The sequence below is a fragment of the Poeciliopsis prolifica genome, unplaced genomic scaffold (genome assembly GCF_027474105.1).
Source record: "Poeciliopsis prolifica strain line A6 unplaced genomic scaffold, Auburn_PproV2 SCAFFOLD057, whole genome shotgun sequence".
NCBI classification, from domain to species: Eukaryota; Metazoa; Chordata; class Actinopteri; order Cyprinodontiformes; family Poeciliidae; genus Poeciliopsis; species Poeciliopsis prolifica.
In genome coordinates, this window is record NW_026562432.1 from 2,142,106 (window position 1) to 2,160,691 (window position 18,586).

General features: G+C 39.4%; 1 protein-coding gene across 2 annotated transcripts in view; it reads right to left on the reverse strand.

Annotated features, from left to right (window-relative positions):
* Positions 1 to 732: 732 nt before the first annotated feature.
* Positions 733 to 18,586, reverse strand: part of dpy19l3 (dpy-19 like C-mannosyltransferase 3) — a 54,044-nt gene continuing 36,190 nt past the window's right edge. For both annotated transcript variants that reach the window (XM_055060060.1, XM_055060061.1), the window contains 3 exons: positions 10,713 to 10,845; positions 6,654 to 6,812; positions 733 to 5,233 (listed from right to left, as the gene is read on the reverse strand). In XM_055060060.1, the coding sequence (XP_054916035.1) occupies positions 5,030 to 5,233; positions 6,654 to 6,812; positions 10,713 to 10,845 (496 nt within the window). In that variant the 3' untranslated portion in view covers positions 733 to 5,029. The remainder of the gene's footprint in view (positions 5,234 to 6,653; positions 6,813 to 10,712; positions 10,846 to 18,586) is intronic.

Below are 18,586 nucleotides of genomic sequence, written 5' to 3' on the forward strand. Positions count from 1 at the left end.
GGTGTTAGTAGGTCAAAACAATCTCATGTTGTAAGTCAACCTATAATATTCAAATTTAAAAAAATAAACACTGCTTTTCACATCACAGGCCCCAAAAATCTGGATCTGGAGCGAATAACGGAGGCTGACGGCGCTTCTGGAATGATCTTGATGCCAACCCTACTGAAAATATTTGGATTATAGTTTTTGAAAAAGTGTGTTTTTTCTGACTCTTGTACTTGAATCTTGCTGAAGACAAAATCATCGCCATTAAATTCAAACTTCAGCTTTAAATTTTTGTTTTTAGAACTGACAGAAGCTCTATATTGTAAGTCTATTCCACCCTGAAAAGAGAACTGTTCAAATTTGCCCAAAAACCCAGATTCAGACATTCATGACTATGAATGCAGGGAAGCTTCTGACCGGCACCGTGGAACACAGTAAAATCTGTTTCCAGAGTTTGGTTTTATCACTTTGTTTTTCTGATCATAATAAAGATTAATGCCCAGTTTTTCTGGGTTGTCATGTGAACCAGTAGGAGGAACCACGGAGGAACCACGGGGCCCCCGCTTCCTGGGGTCCCATCACATGTTGAGGGTTAAGAAGTGGCGCTCGGGGTCCTGACTGAGCGTCTGGACAAGACGGAAGCGATGGGCGACACCGGACTCCCTGCTGTGAGGGTCCAACATGCAACAGGAGGGAAAAGAAGAGAAACAGATTTCACCATAACAGACAAGGAAACGACACGGCGGGGGCGGAGAGGACTTTTATTGAGCAAAGTTTTTTGGAACATAGATGTGTTTAATATAGCGTACAAAATAACAGAGTTCTCCTATAACAATAGGTTTGGCACAAGAACCGAAAGTCAACTGACCCACTTCTGCAGGACTGGCTTCATGTGAGCTGAGTGGATCCAGGAATCAACATTCACAGAAACAGACGCCATGTTGTCATTACAGTCCTTACATTCTGAGGATGTCCTGAGTTATATTTCCTTAAAGTTTCCTGCAGGCGGATGTGTTTGTACTAAATGTATCCAAGAGACAAAGACCAACGTCTTACACATGCTCCTTTTTTACACTTTCATATTTGGCACAACACTGCATGATCACACCACAGGGAAATCACCACACAAATGTAGTGAAGGTGAAGGGCTCTGTCGCTCCTTGGAGATTCATCAGTTCATTTTTTTCAAAGCCTGTTATAACAGAGATCATTTATTTTATCAAGATTGTGTGTCACACCGACACAAAGTCGTGATGCAGCATATAGAAAACAATATTTGATGGCCATTTTGTCTCGACTCATTCAATTAAAAGAAAAGCTTTTATTTCTCCCAAAGGAAACTTAATTGTTGCCAGAACTCACATCAAATATTTGATATTTGGTGATGATGTGGACAGGAAGGATCTCCAGTAGCAGTCAGTCATTCAACATCTCTCTAGAAGCCTCTGACTAAAGACCACCTCATGACTGTCATGACATGCTAGAAGCTCAACAGGATAACATGCTAGCAGCTCAATAACGTCTAGTCAAATCCAGACATAAATCAATATGAAAATCTGTATCTAATCTCTTATGAGAGACCTGGAGTTAAATTGTTTCTTTACAAAATGTTGAAACCCATTTTGTTTACAGTCCATCTCTGAATTATACACGACTTTGTGTTGGCATTAACTTTTATGATTTAAACCAGGGGTCTCCAAAGTGGGTCCTGGAGGGCCGGCATCCTGCATGTGTTAGTTCTCTCCTTGGTGGTAGTGACAACCTTTTCAGAATGTCAAGGTTCTTCTGAGGCCTCTAACGAGCGTCATTTGATCCAGGTGCATTAAATCAGGGAGAGAACTAAAACATGCAGGACGCCGGCCCTCCAGGAACCACTTTGGGGACCCCTGATTTCAACAGAAAAATGTTTGTTTAAATTGAATAAATAGCTTAGCAAAGCCCTGATCCATTTGGCCAATGAGATGCTAGAACATCTGACAGTACGTATCTGTACTCGTGTTTAGATAGATGAAAACATCACCAGTGAACTTTATGCTTGATGCTCCAAACAAACTCAGAATATAATTAATTCTGGAGCAGCAACGCTTCCCAAATCATTCAGAAAAAAACAAAACAAAAAAACACTCCAGCTGAAAATTAAAATAGCCGTTTCAGAAATATATTCTAGTGTTTCATGAGTTTCTGCCCCCGACATGTCAGCCATGCTGAGCATCATCATCCAGCAGCTCATTGACCTTGTTGCTGTTTTCAGATCCACATCCAACACCTGATTCTGGAGCGAACAGCCAGGAAACTGTCTGAGCTTCTCTGTTGTTCTTCAGCAGGAATCATCCTGTTTGTTAACGATCACCATGGACCCCGACAGAGAACCACCAATCCCAATATGTATGGAAATGACTAATGCTGCAAAAATATCACATTAGTATACTCCTATTAAGCAAACATAATGGAATCACTTTCCTCTCAAATAAAGTGATCCGACATCTACTTAATTAAACATCCAGCATGAAGGCAGGACAGACGAAGAACAAGCGCCGCTGATCCGATTGGTATGCATTACAACGGGAGTTAATGAACGACACGTTTTCAAAAGCAGGAGAGTGTAAATTATCAAAGAGCGACGTTCCTATTAACATGCACACAAATACTGGAAAGCTGGTGTGTGAGGAGATACACACACACACACGCACACACACACACACACCAGCTTGTCTGACTGGCATCTACATCTCAGTTTCAATCAGAGCCTTTCCTTAAACCAAGAGGATAAAGGAAACAAGGTTTAAGATCATTATGGATCCGAGTTGTGATCTGCTCTCATCTCTACACTTTTCTTTAACATGAGTCTGTTTTTCCACCCTCCTCCTCCTGGGTTTCATCTGAGAGTGTTACCATACCTTGCAACCCTCCGAATTATTTGGAAATTGGAGGGAGGAATCAGTGAGGTTGTCAGCCTGCTGCAATTTCCTCACAGCTTCCATTATTCATGCGTGTTTGTATGCAGGAGCGACGGCAGTGGAAAGGTTGAGGCGGCCGCTGACGAGTCACACAGAGAAACATGACAGCAATCACATCAACAAAGGCGACACAAATATCTCCAAGAAGATGCTCTGACCTCAGATGTGACCAGAAAAAAGAATAATTATCCTCAACGTTTACCTTTTTGACAAATATGTTGTTCACACAGATGTTCAGTCTTGGCCATAACTTTCTTTCTCCCACCAGACAGGAAGAAAAAATATTTTAGTCATTAAAATATTTTAGTGTCACAGCAGTTGCAATGTGTTGCTTAATGTATATATAATGATGTATTTAATTTGGGAATATCGCCCTTTCTGAACAAAAAGAAAACAATTAAAAATAAATGAAAGGCAATTTGTTCAAATTGTGCTATTGTACTATCAACAATCCAAAAAAACAAACAACACAAAGATAAATAGTTTGGTGGATTTTACCTTAAGAAATGTTTTTATGTAATCTTGATATATGTTGCTGTAGTATGTTATATCTGTGAGTATTGCTGCTGCTGCTGAAGTTTTGTCATCAGATGTCAAATGTGTTTTTAGGAGTTTCCAATTTTGCTGTGAAATATTTTAATCAATACTGTGATTGGCTGCCAGAGGCTGAGATTAAGAAAGTGTTTCAGTATTTAAAGAGTGAATCTGACTCTAGTGGTGATAAAACATTTTTCAGTTGTACTGTCGACATTTTCTAAATTGGAATTTGACAGAAGAGCTGGTGACATTTTTTGGGGGGTATTTTTTTACTTTTTAAGGCAAGAACTTTAAATGACATCTTTAAAGTAGCTAGCATGATCCCAGTTAGCTCAGCAATCAGAGTTAAAAGTCTGCCTTCATGTGTGTCGTTAATTTGTTTTGAAACGAATGTTGTCATGTCCCTTTTCAGTGGAACCCTGACCCAAAAATGCACCTGGTGAAATGTCCAAATTTAAGGGCTGCGACCTTTGAGGTCAGCCTCTGAAGGCTGTCCGAACTCCCAGGCTCCTCCAAGTCACTAATTGTTCCCCTGAATTTCATGGACGAGTCTGGAGTGTCTTTTTTTCTCCCCCGGCCAAACAGATTTTTATTGAAACAACGGCGGAACAGTGGAAGTGCAATAGTGGAGTACAGTTTTATATGACAGTAGATAAAAATCTGGTGATTTAAAATATGAAAGATTAAAGCGATTGTATTGTTAGGTTTAGGTCATTTGATTTTGCAAAAAAGGAAAATAATAAAAATGTAATTTAATGATTCAATTGAAAAGGAAAAACATTTTCCCAGTTTGAGTTAGCAATGTCATTGTTGCTAGGCGACAGGGGATAGGGATTTATACATGAAAACTCCTAGAAGCAGTACGATAGAGATTAGTCTCTATAAATAAATAATTCACAGAGCTGGTTGATGGTTTTGCTGATGTTAGGTGTGAGCAGGTCTGCTGTACACTGAGGCAGATTATTTAGATGAACCGATATGGTGAAGATTCATAATGTAAGCATTGACACTTTGTAGAACATGGCAACATCATCTGAGATGAGAGGCAGGCAGAGAATGGCCTGGAAGGATTCAGTTCTTGGTGGAAAAACTTTGCTGCCTTAGAAAAAATCTAAAATCTCAGCTCCACAAACCAAGAAACTAATAAACCAAAAGATTTCCTCTATCAATCTCTGAATAAGTAGCCAAATCTATCCTATCACCACAAAACTAATTGTTAAACCCTGCATTTTTTTAATTCTATTTCATATTGCTTGAACTATCTATCTTCAAATAAATCATAACTGCCATATGTTTTGACTTTCAGGGCTCTATTGTGGTCATATAGAAACTCTTCATTTGTTTTAATAATTTCTGTTTTCTTAGACAAACATGATCTCAGTAGCAAACAGCAGCATTTTTAAGAGTTGCTTCAGCTCTCCGCTAATAACAAAATGCAACTCTGGACTTCACCCGCCTGCTGCGTTGACGCCACATTCATGGGGTCATGCTTAGCGAAGAACAAAGCAACATCAAAGTAAAAGTCGGGAGGTTGTGTGTTTCTGGTCCCACTACTGCTTCACGCCGGGCTCGGAGGACGCTTTGCTGCTTTTCTTACGCTTCTTCTTGAGCCTGTAGACGTAGAAGGTTTTGTTCTGGAATGTCCTGGTGAACAGAGCGCTGTAAGCCGCGTCGTCCGTCTTGATGGCCTCACAGAAGCGAGGGTGGGAGGCGGGGACGAGGTCCGGCTCGTTCTCACCTGGTCCGTCCATGATCTGAAGGGAGGAAATGTGTTGACATCAGCGGCAGCAGCAGAATGTTAGTAACTGCTGGATATTCTTTGTTAAACACAACATGGACAAATGAAGATGAACTGTGTGAGTGGACAGACGGCTTCCTGCTTTGTGATCCCTCAGTCTGCCTGCAATGAGCCTGGGAAAGATGACTACACTGACTTTCAGTCCTTATTGAGGAATATCGACTGATCCATTGATAAACCCTTTACCTCAGAAAGCCGCACCTGGACACACAGATACCAAGTTTATTAAGTTGATTTCTTAGAAAGCCAGGAAACTGTCATTTTAGTTAAAAAATAAAGGGTTTTATCACAAACTCTGCCAGAGGAAGTCAGTTTTACCCCATCAAAGCCACTGTTCATATACAGGTATTTATAAAAATAAATATCTCCGCCACATTGTTTTTAAAAAGCATATCATACACACAGAACTGTTTTCAGAAAAGCTGTCATCTACATGAACCTGCACAAATCTGCAACTGAGCGCAGTTTTAAACATGCCAAACCCATAGGGGGCAGTGTAACACACAGCTAAAACCTGTCAGCCAATCAGAATCCTTCAAAACAACCATGACTTTATGTTAGGAATTAAACAAGGTGGCAGGAGGTTCATTTGCATGGATAGATCTAAAGTTGAACTACTTTTAAACAGTGTATTAAAAATTTAAGTTATTGAAACTAAACACTGTTGATTTGTGTCAAAGCAAATATGTGGACATACTGGCGCATTATTTGTCACACACTGCAATGTGCAGGACCCTACAGCTCTAAAGCTTGTGAAGGGGATATCATTAAATGCTCTTTGTAATGGCTGGATTAGTAACGATGACTAAAACAAATATAGGTGAGATGAAATGAAGAACTGAGGCAGAAAAAGGCTAGTGAGAAATTAACGACAGAATGAGAGCATGAAATGTTCAGACACAAAGACAGCATCACTTCAATAAAGCTGTCTACATGTCAGGTGGTGTGTGTGCTGTGTGACATTTACAGCAGCACAAACACACACTCCGGCTCTGAGCTTCTGCGTTTTAAGTGTCTTACAGCACACTGGGCCAGACCAAGGCTTGACTCGCCTCTGGTAATCCAAGCAAGCCACATCCAACAAGAGTGAAAAGGGAAAAGTGCATGTGTGTGTGTGCGTGTGTGTGTGGTGAGAGAAGAAAGCGCAGCGGCAAGAAAGTGAGAAGCAGCACCACGCTGATAAGAAGTGAGACTATTGATCTCTCTGCGGAGGCTGAGCGAATCCACTGAGCAATAAACGTTGACTGAGAAGGCACACCCAACAACAACACACACACACACACACACACACACACACACACACACACACACACACACACACACACACGCCCAAATACACAAGTCAACATGAGTCACGTAGAATAAATGCCACCCACATGTCCATTGGCCAGGTCCAGCAGGTCCCGCAGTCTGCATCCTCTCTGGTGCCTCCGCTCATAACAGATGCTGTTCTCCAGAACCACATAGTCGGCCCCCACCGCCCTCAGGATGTCATACACTTCCTCTGGGGACCGCCGAGCATACACCTGGTACACCTGCTCTCACACACACACACACACACACACACACACACACACACACACACACACACACACACACACACACACACACACACACACACACACACAGTAAACAGTGGATTTTATTCAGGTTTCTATGGATCGTTAATTCTCAGCAATATTTCTGGAGGGAGGAACCTCTTTCCTGGAACTGAATTAACAGGCACATTTAACTTTTAACTACCGTTGGTTCAGCTTCAATTACGAGTCCTTTATGAAAACAAGTGAAAAAAAATTAGTGAAAAACAGCAGGATAGGGAAAAAATAGAAGTATTGTAATTTGTCTGTTACAGATGACAAAGTTGATCCAAACAACATTCTGCAAAAACAGGAAATGTGTCAATAGGAATATTTAAAAGTGTCATGTTTAACCACGGCCCTAAATTCACACAAAGATGGCAGATTATGGAAGATGATGAATCCTGGCAGAAGCCAAGATTGGTCAACCAAAATTACTACAAATCAACAATACACCCAGGAAACAGGAACAACAAATCTCAAATCCTCAGTAGATTTTAGCCAGTAACTCAAATCCTTGTTTTCAAGCCAAAAATCAAGACGTCGTTGTTTTATGACTTGGGAGCTTGAATGCGACTAAATATTCCCTAAAGGAATTAAAATGAGCAATTCTGGGAAGAATATATTTTTGAGAATTTGCATGACACACAAAATGTTCAGCTTTAACTTTTGTCTGACTGGCTGCTCACTGCTTTGAGCTGCCGGCTTCAAGGTAACAAGAAAATCTACATCAAATTCCAGACATGTGTACTGCAAGACAGGACATCTTTAAACTTAAACTACAACCTGAGGAATGAACAAATTGCATTAGGGGATTTCTTTTTGGACAAACAAACATGACAAAGAAGAAAAGATAGAAAAAGAAAAAAGACAGAAAAAGTTGAAAGGAGAAAGAAACAATTTTTTTACTTTTAAAAACTAATTAATTCACTCAGTCGTGATCCACATAAACACAGCAAATAGAACACCTTCATAATCCCAGATATTTTGATCACTCTTGTTCTAGCCATACTCTTGAAAAATCAGTTTTCTGTTCATTATTAATTTTATATTTTTATCTCAAATAATTTGTTAACTTTGCTGGACCAAGACTAAAATTCAACATTTTTTTTTCCTTTTATTTTTTTGTCATATGAAAAGCCAAAAATAAAAGAGTGGTCTGTAAAACTTTCTCCAAATGATTCCCAAATATCCCTAAGTAGTCGCAATAATAATAGAAATAAAAAAAGAAAAAAGAAAAACAAGAAGGAAAAAAAGAAACAAAAGAAAGAGAAAGAATAAAAGAAAGAAAGAGTTGATGGAAGAAGCAAAAAAAAAAAAAACTGGAAATAAAGATATGCAAGTAATTTTAAAACTAGTGTAATTCAGACTAAAACTGAGATTATTCAAGCTGTTTGAACAGCTGTGGTGTCAGTCCACCAGTTAACACAAAGTGTGTTTTATTTGTGTGGCTGGGTATGACTCCATTTCCAAAGTCACACAGATAAAATAGTTTATGTGACATGACGGTGACCCTGAACCCACTGTCTGTCCATGCTCTGCTTTCATCAGTCACCAGGTCACCTGTAGAATGGAACCAGCGGATTTTACTTGCAGAAAAGGAGATTTAAATGTAAGAGCTCCTAACAAACACGCTGTGGGTTGAAAACGCTTAAAATATCCTGAGTTACTTGATGTCAGTCGGTCTTATGCTTGATGGAGTTGTGTCAAATGGCCATGGATCAAAGTGTTTAGACTTTTTGTGGTGTGTAGCCATTGACACGCTTCTGCTGACATCTCTATTCAGATACAGAAGAACTCAGCATCAACACATTTCTAACCATCAACAAAGACACAGTGTGTTCGGAGTCTGTTGAAAAAACATTTCATTACAAGCTGCAGGTGATGTTTACATGTAAGCAGATACGTGGTGAAACAAATACATTTTGATCTGTTTTGGCCTTCCGTCCAGCCAAACACTCTGTTTAATATCACTAAAATGATTATCTCTGAAACTTTGTCACAATTCACACATAACAGTCTTTAGTTTTAATAACTTTATATTTTAATACACCATTTAACCCTCTCAGACTCAAATTACTTGCAAAGACTCGCTAAGTTGTTGCAAATCTGCAACACCTGCTTGGAGAGGGTTGAAAGTGGTTCAACCTTTATATCCATCCACACGAATGAACCTCCTGCAGCCATGCTTAATTCTTAACAGGAAGCCATGCTAATTTTGATTGGCTGAGAGGTTTTAGCTTTGCACAACACTGCCCAGTGTAGGTTTGGTATGTTTGAAACAATGCTCTGTTGGGGATTTCTTGTTTCCTTTATTAAAAATACGCGAGAAGAGTCTGAAAAGTCAAAAAACAGAGCGACGAAGTGGCTAAGTTGACAACATCGATTCTTTTGTCCAGCCGCGCTCACCACCTCCACTCATCCTCACACTCAGCTGTTTCTTAGCTCCGCCCACTTTTCTCAACTTTTTCAGAATTTGCTAGGGCGGGGTTTAGCTTTCACAGGGCGGTAAGTTACACTTTAATGATCTCTTTGGTTTACTAGTCAAGGTTTGTAGCAAATCTCTATGGATAACATCACATATTATGTAGCCAAAGAACAAAACCACAATGACAAAGATGGACTGCAAAGAATTAAAAAAGCCATCGTCATCCAAGAGTGGTGCAGGAATCTGTGAGGAGGGAAGCACTTTGGCTCAGAACCATAAATCCACTAGAACCCGATTCACAACACATGCCTGTTTATTTATACATCACATTATTTCTGAGATTCACTTCAAATCCAATGAAAAAAAAAAAGAGTCAAGCAAATCATTAAATTACACCTATTTTCTTAAACACACACATTCACACACTTTGCAGGTTGAGTCTACAGCAGTGTTGTGGGTCATTAATGAGGCCCCATGCGGGGCCCCCGCCTCGCCAGCACCTCAGCATGGCTCACTTCCCGCTGGGATGCAGAACACAGGCTCAGCTGGCCAGGAGATGACTTACACATCACTTCCTGTTCACTGAGAGGCACTGAATGAAGGAGCAGTCAGATCAATGATCAGTTGTGCTATATAATCATGAGATCTGAACATTATGGCACACAGGTCAAAGACAAGATACTAAACAGCGATACAGGAAAAGCCTTCAGTCAGAAAATAAAACATATATTAATCATTTGTTTTTGTAAAGGTGTTAAACCTTCAGCAGCTTGTAGAGAAATCCTGATAGCATTTCTGATCAACACATTATTGAAGCAACAAACTCCCACTTCACTGGAGCGCAGCCCTTTCAGACTGCATTTTTCTGCCCTGTATTGATTCTTACTTAATGGAAACACATTGTACTGTGTGCATCTACAGATCCATGTCTTTTTCTCATGTTCAGTGAAGGCCTTTACATCTGCAGGTTGATCTCTAATGGGCCAAAGAGGGACTGGATGATGGTTTAGCTCAAAGCACATTTAATGGCCTAATCAAAGCACAGACCTAAATCTGATTAAAAATCTGTATCAAAACTATAAAATCAATGTTCATGGTTGCTCTCTGTCAAGTCTGATTAAAATGACTGATTCTGCAAAGATTTAATTGTGTACATTGGGAAACTTGAAAATAAAACTTATCATAAGCATGATAATTTAAACTAGGCACTGTATAATTTTATCAAAACTAAAAACAACATTACATGGTCCATTCTTTCTGAAACCTTTAAAAAGAAGAAAAAAAAAAGTCTTTTACCTTGACACTCTGGAGTAAATTTCCCATAACAGAACTCAGAGTCCCCCTGGAGTTTTCTGATCTGATTGCTTTAGTTAAGTTTCACAGTTGCTGTGTAAAATAAAGCCTGCAGGCAGTCAGGCGGGCAGCCGTACCTGTCTGGTCCGCTCCCGCAGGTCTTTATCTTCATAATGTGGGTGGTTGGTGAGAACTCTGCCTGTGCACAGCTTGATGCCGGCCAGGAGCTGCATGCTTCCAGCAAACACGGCCTGTTTCGGGGTCTTCGTGCTGTGGACAAACATAGTAGAACAACTCAACACTCACATCTAAAAGTATGATCTATCATCAATCTAAGATTGGGCTTTTACCCAGCTAAAGGAAGAGAGGAAAAGAGGAGAAATAAAACGATAAAAAAGGACAAAAATGAATACAGGGAGGAAAGGAGGAGATGAAACAGTCTGAAGGTTATTCACAGATGAATATAGCCAGCAAAAAAAAAAAAAAGATTGAATTGAATTTCACTTTGTTTTCAACGTTGGTATTCAGCCCATCGACTCTTTTATCTGCAGCTATAATCTAAACACACTAAGAGTTTTTTTTTTCTTTTTTCCATTCAGAGAAGTGACTTTGAAGACAGCAGCAACAACAACATGAAGAGCGAATATAAAAGTGTTCATTGTTCAGACAAATTAAGCAACTCAACAAGAGGAACAAATACCAAGGACAAACACAGGGAGGCCGTTGTGTATTAATAAGTCAGTTTCATAGCATGTCTGATTATAAAATGATTACTTCATGTAAGCTTTACAAGGCCCACATATAGACAGCAGCTGGTCTGAAAAATATATGCATATAGCTGCAGGCAAAATGATCTTCTGTCAGGTGTTGGGTGGATTAGCAGTGGGATCAGTGTGACTGGTGATCAGTCAATATGAAAGTAGAGAATAAAGAATACAGGAAATCCAGTTTTAGTCATGGAAGCTACTCTAAATCATAAATTAGTCTTTGTTCTAAATGTTAGTTTAAAAAAAACTATGTTTACAACAAACTGCTCTCTCACATGCAGATGTTGTCATGTGATTCCTTTGCTCCTACCATCACACATCAGTACACAAAGGCTAGTGGTGAATTCACTGCAGAAAAATGCTTTGGTCCACTTGTTTGGTCCAGACCAAGGACAACTTTTTTTTTCCCCATTTGGTGCTGTTTGCACTTTTTTCAAACGAATTATAATTAGTAAACATAGCCATGCCGGTGACGATCATTGGACACATATGACGGGGGGCGGGACAGAGCACCGAGCTGGAAAAAAAAAAGTTTGAATGTGAAGAGGAGCTCATTCAGCGCTGGTGAAATCTCTAATTTTGGAACTGTGTCAGGAAATGCTGCTGCAAGCTGAATGAGACTCACAAAATGGTGACAGCAGCATCACTAAACAGGAAACGGGTACGATTTCAGTACATGTAGTAGCAGCTTCATCAGCAATACTGAAAAGCCTCATTTTTACCACGATGCCCAGCAACAGTGTCTTGTGAAGTCAAAAAAGACGTAGATGTATTGTTGGTTCGGATAAAGGTTGGTCTGTATTCACACCAGAAGTAAAAACGCACCAGTCAAAAAGTAGGTCTCTGTCCGATTGTTTGGCTTTGCCTGAGTGTATTCACACCAGCACAAAAGGTCTGAACCGAAAGAGGAAGCAACAAACTCTGACACAGAAGGCATTAATACTCCATAGAAAAAAAACAAAAAAACAACTCAAATGCTATTTTTATATCTTCTTACATTGTAGCCCTCTGGGTGCATTTACACCAGACCTGTTGGCCCCAGCAGCAGGTCACTATGGAAGTCCGGTTTGTTTGGGGAGACGTGAGTGATCCGCTGAGAAACATACATTACATCTTGTTCTACTTCAAGTGAACCAAATCCAGGAAGTAGATTTCAGTGCAGGGGGTTGTGGGTAAACAGTCAAGGAGATACAAAGGACAAGTTTTCTTACTATGAAGTACTGAATGTTTTTCTTGTTATTTTCAGTTTGGTTTCAAAAGGTCTTCTTTGTCTGACTAGCACTATTGTGAAAGCAAACTTTGACCAAGTTGCAGCAACTGAAGAGTGTCCGTTCTGTGAAACGGCATCAAAAAGAAAACAGAATTGGTTAAGTGACTGACAGTCACTGTGTTACAGACTTGTGAACAGTCTGTAACACAGAGAAGAAGAGTATTATCAATGTTTTATTCCATCTATAAAGAACTCTAATTCCAGTTCAATGGCTCCTGCATGCACAAAGGTAAGAGCTCCTGAGTGCTAATCAGGACAGTGACTGATGGTGAGATTCAGAGTGATTAGGGGTGACCTTATTGGACTCCTATGCAGGACTAGATTACTGAAGTCCCACTTGAAAAGTGAGTACAGTAGTTCAATGAAGGAAACCACTCAGACTCTCCCAGAGAGTTGAGACACAAACACCACAGAACAGAGTGCAGATTGAGCCTTTCCTCAAAGGACCAATAGGGGCCAAATGTTGCTTATTTAGACCATTTAAAAACACTACACACTACAAGCAGAACGAAGGAAGCAGAGGAGGGAGTCAAACAAAAGAGAAGCAGAAGTTGCACACAAAAAAAACGATTTCCATTGAACGGTTGATAGACAAATGAGTAGCGGCGCATGTTTCCTGGATAGAAGCGATTGACTAATTTGTCTTAATTATGCTGACAGATGAACACAGACCCAGCAAACAGGAGAAGCTGGAAGACTGAAGCTACCTGAATTACCAGGAGGAACAGCATGAGTTACTAGGCTAACCTTTTTCTTCGACAGGGTGAAAAAGGGAGACTGCTCCTGTCATAAAAACGTCAGCTTTGGTTAAATGGGCTAGCACTTAAAATAAGTTGTCTTTATGACTTTTTAATAATCGCCCCTCTCTGAATAATGGTGGAAGGAGATCAAATCTGGTTGCTGGTCAGTTATAAAGAGCATGTAATATGACTTAAATTAGCCCTGTATATTATTACTGGATTTTCCTTCACATGATTTTTGTGATTAATGACTATAAAATAAAGTAAAATGAGGATAACTCACTCTGGCATCAGCATTGTATGAATGCAAATATATGTGCCAAATATAACTGTTTCTTGAGTGACCTTTGAAGAATGGATGAGTGAATGGACTTAAAAGTTTTATTGTGATATTTTGTGTGGTAATAAGTGTTTATTGTTGCTTGTGACTGCATGGTAGCAACCAGAGTCCCACAAACAGAAAGTATACTTTTAAAAAAGATCCTGTTTATATCACACTCCTTTACAACACCAGTCACATAAAGAACTAACAGTCCACATAACACTGTTTGGGGGGAACCTTGGGGAATGTAGTCTTCTATTTTTCAATTATGTTCTACACAGAAAATCACCCAAAGCCAATGAGTTTGAGCTTGAAAAACTAATTACTGCAATGATAAAAAGAAAATGCTTCCCATAAACCCAGACAGCTTACAAGAGTTAAACACAGTTGAATATAAACAACCAACATTTTCTCCCGCACTCCATCCTGAACGACAGCCTTCAAGGATTTTGTTTTTCCCATTGTTTCCACTGACAGCTCTGTTGACAGGGCCATGGTTCCCATCAATCAGCTGATAGCAACAAACTGTTGCAAGCATTCCCTTAAACTACCCCCATTAGCATATGTAGATTTGTGTAAATTATAAGGTAGTTCTATACGTACCTCCTGATGTATATGACAGGAAAACTGTTTGAAGTTTTAAAAGTCAGAATCATTATCTCTTAACTGAAACACTTTTTTTCCCCCACAATTGGAATTTTGTCTCTTTACAAAACGTAGCAACTATCTGAGCGTCTTTTATGCTTTACTGAGTTTTTATAACAGGGGAGGTACAACTAGCTACTACAAAGTCAGTGCTGCTGCATGTTTTATGAGAACACAAAGTAGCAATGGGTGAGTGATGACAGTGTCCCAGTGTGACAATATCTACCTCTTCATTTACTGAACTCCATTTTCACAAGCTTCGTAGATCCTACCATCAAATCATGTTTGACCATGATGGGCAATAAGGGTTGTTTTGATGTTGCCAAATATATCATTGGTATGTCAGCATCAGTATTATGGCTGAACTCATCAGTCAGCCAATGATGGGTAGTCAAACAAGAAAACATTATTTTCCTTATAAATGCATCTAAACAGAACTCACTTTTTGCGAGAGTCAGGAAGAAACCTATTTTTGTGCCTTTTTGAAAAAATTACTGGCAGTCTGCCCACTAGATGGCAGTGCTGTCAATACAGTCGATGGTATGTGTTGAAAATGCATCAATAGGCATTACTGCTACACATATGCAGGGTTTACCATAGAAAACTTGCTCAGCCGTATGGTCGACCCACAGTGTTTCTGTATTTTTAAAAAAATGGTAAGTTGACAAGACCCGTTAAAATATCAGTGAGTAATTATGTTTCTGGAAGAGATTGTTGACAATACTTCAACACAACAATTGTCTTAATGACAACAAAGAAATACAATTAAAATAAATAATATGAATTTTCTGCACTTCTGTTAAATCCCAATTAAGTAATCAGCCAGAGGGTCTTTACTGCAGTTATAGCTGAACCAAGGCATAAGTGAGATAAGCAGCTGCTTAAGGCCCCAAACCCAGATCCTCAGGGGCTGAATAAATGCTAACATTTTAACACAGACCATACAGTTCAAATTTTCACAATTGTTTATCAAAAATGACATTGCAATACAATTTGATTTAATGGTGTTAGAATAGATCAATTGAAAGATTTTAACATTTACATTTAAGATTTAACAGTGTTGGCAAGTTTACTTTGCAAAAGTGCAAAGAAAAATCTTCGCAGTTTTAGTTTGTTTTGTTACCATAGCAACAATCTAATGCTATATGATTAATCTTTGTGTTTGAACTTAGCCTGTTCACAAACTTCTCAGGAAGTTACAATTATCAGTGATTACTTTTCAGCTCTGCCGATTAATCTTATCTCCCTCTCACAGATTCCAATAAATCTATATTGAAATGCTGTGAGTGATGCTGATGGAAACGGGGCCCTTATATCATGTCCTACTCAAGGCCTCATGCAACCTTAGGCCAGCTCTGCATGATGAGCTAGAGTCGCTACACTGCACATCGAGAGACCCACAAGAAGACGTATGTGGTACTACAAGCAGAAGCTCCATAAAGATATATATATCGGTAGGGAGCGCGCTTTACCTTTTAGTGACTGTTGGGTTTTTAATAAGCTCCACTGAGGCTGTTTGTTTTGTTTGTCTGGGCTCACTGTTACAGGTTTTTTTCTGATCTCCGCTCCTGTCAGCTGGCAGGCCCTGTAGCGCTTGGTCACATGTTGCAGGTTGACTCCGCAGCCATACGCTCAGAAGTGCCTGACAGGAGCGGAGCAGAGGGGGCATTTGATATCACGCAGTTTGATGTAGTGTCGCGTAATCTCTCTCTCTCTATCTCTTTCTATCTATCTATCTATCTCTATCTCTATCTATCTATCTATCTATCTATCTATCTATCTATCTATCTATCTATCTATCTATCTATCTAAAAAAAAAAAAAATCCTCTGAGCTCGGGTCCTCTACCAGAGGCCTGGGAGCTTGAGGGTTCTGCGCAGTATCTTGGCTGTCCAAGGACTGCACATTTCTGGACTGAGATGTCTGATGTTGTTCCTGGGATCTGTTGTAGCCATTGATCCAGTTTGCTAACAGCGCAACAATATAGTTGCGATTTGCATTGAGCCGAGACAAGCACAGCAAGCGCTGTCGCTTTTAAACTTGTTGAAGTATTCGCCAAAGAAAAAAACAAGTCCTCACAAGGGCGACACAGATGAACCTGCTCTGCAAGAACACCTTCTAAATTGTCCAGCTTGAGTGGAAGGTGAGTGATCTGCGCCAAGTTGAACCTCAGTTTCTACTTCTCATTGTGTGCCTACATGTCGTTACCCTGCAGGAAGCGCCTGTAATGGTGACGCTGAGACAATAGTAATGGTTTCCTTCAAAAGAGAAAAAACATTCATGTCAAATTGCTAAATCACAGGGAAACAGAAGGATGTAAAGTGTTAAGTTCATCTAAAGACAGAAAAAAGCTGAACATACACAGCATTGAAAAGTATTCACACATTCATTATTTTTTATGAATGTGTGACACATATATAAATCTGACTCATGGGATAAAATGGCAACTTACATAATTTTGAGGTGAAAGAAACAGAATACACTTTTAACTGTACAAATACAGCTCTAAAACTTGTGTCATGCTTTTCTATTCAGGCTGTCTCAGCCAATATGTTTCACAGCCATCTTTCATTTTAACCTCAAGCTTTATCACATTAAATAAGAAAATCTCTGAAAATCTATTGTCAAACCTGGCCACAGACTTTTTCAGTGAATTTTTTTTTTCAGTTTTTGTAACTCTATTTAGGTTTACACAATTCAAAACAGAACATTATGAGAGACAGGTGATTAAATAAACATATAAGCCTTTCTATAACCTGTGTACTTTAAAGACACAGGTATATTTTAACCATGCTCTGGGTGAAAAGATCAATTTCCATTTGTGAAGATTCAGTTATTTTTTTCCATCAGTTATAGTTGATACATTGTCTGCATCAGTGTAGTTCTCTAAGAGGCCAAAGCTGAACTCTAGAATCTAGACAAAATGTCAATTAATAATAATAATAATAATAATAATAATAATAATAATAACAATAATAATAATAATAATAACAGTAATAATAATAATAATAATAATAATAATAATAATAATAGTATTCAAGATGTGTGAACACTTTTATAAGGCTTAACTGAACGACTTTTTTTTGTAAAAAAATAATCTTCCATGAGTAGTTGTTGCTGAAACATCACCACTGGTCCTGGGGCACTGTAGTTTTCACAACTACTTGGACTTTTTTTTTTAAAGCACTTGCTGTATAAACAACTAAGTGTTACAGTGAAATTTGCTGACTGGTCCACAGGAGCCTGTTCCTCCTCTGAATGGCTCTCCATGCTGAGTAGCCAGATGAGCCTCCTGAATCTGCAGCAAAACTGCTGTCAAAGCTCTCATTAATAATTTCCACTGCAGACTTCATAATTCTCCAATGCACACCATATATATCTCAGCTCAGAGTGTTGAAGAGGGGGGAGTGCAGAAAAAAAAACTAGCAAAAGAATCTTTTACAATTAAATTTAGTTCATAAGGCTGAGTTTTATGTATGTTGTCTGCTTTTTGGACTTGTGAAACTTGTCAAAACCAAAGTGAAATGCTGACTTTCACAATGTAACATCAATCTGATTGTGTTGTGCACACAGTGAGGTGTGCTGGGAGCTTTCTGGTTGTTTCTGGCAGCAGTGTGCAGGAACTGGCTCGGTGGCGACAGCCCAGAGCCCTGGGAGTCCTGCAATCAGCCGTTTGTGGGAAGCAAGCATCTCAGCTTGGGTTGCTCCTCTCTGCGCTGCACCTGTTAACAAACCCACTGCCTTGACTTTTCTGTGCCCCGTAGCAGTCAGAGAGCAGGACAGAGAACAGCTTTTCATTTTCTATGACTGTTTATTGGGAGCTTAGTATCAGTCTGCAGCTGGGCTGGGAAATTATTAAGAGGAAAAAGTTATGCTGTTGCTAAAATAACAACAGTTGCCATTTTATCCCATGAGTCAGATTTATATATGTGTTAAGATTGCGCGTACTCTCACAGAAGTGTTAATAATACCTCATGTCAACCTGCTTTGCCATGCAAATGAGAGCACAGGGTGTGAATTATTAGGCCCAATGAAGGTAGTTTTATCTCCTTCCTAATAACTTTATCCTAATCCAACACCTAATCCTAATTGTGATTTAAAGGGCCAGTGTTATGTGTTTTCTATGCAAATAGTGCAATTTTAAAGCACTAAAATTGCATTAGATCCACCCGGTGATTGGTTGTTTCCATGGGGACGTAACTCCCCAGCAGAACACAACCTCCCTCTGGAACAGGCAGTTAGTTCTCCACCAAAACAGCAACATTTGT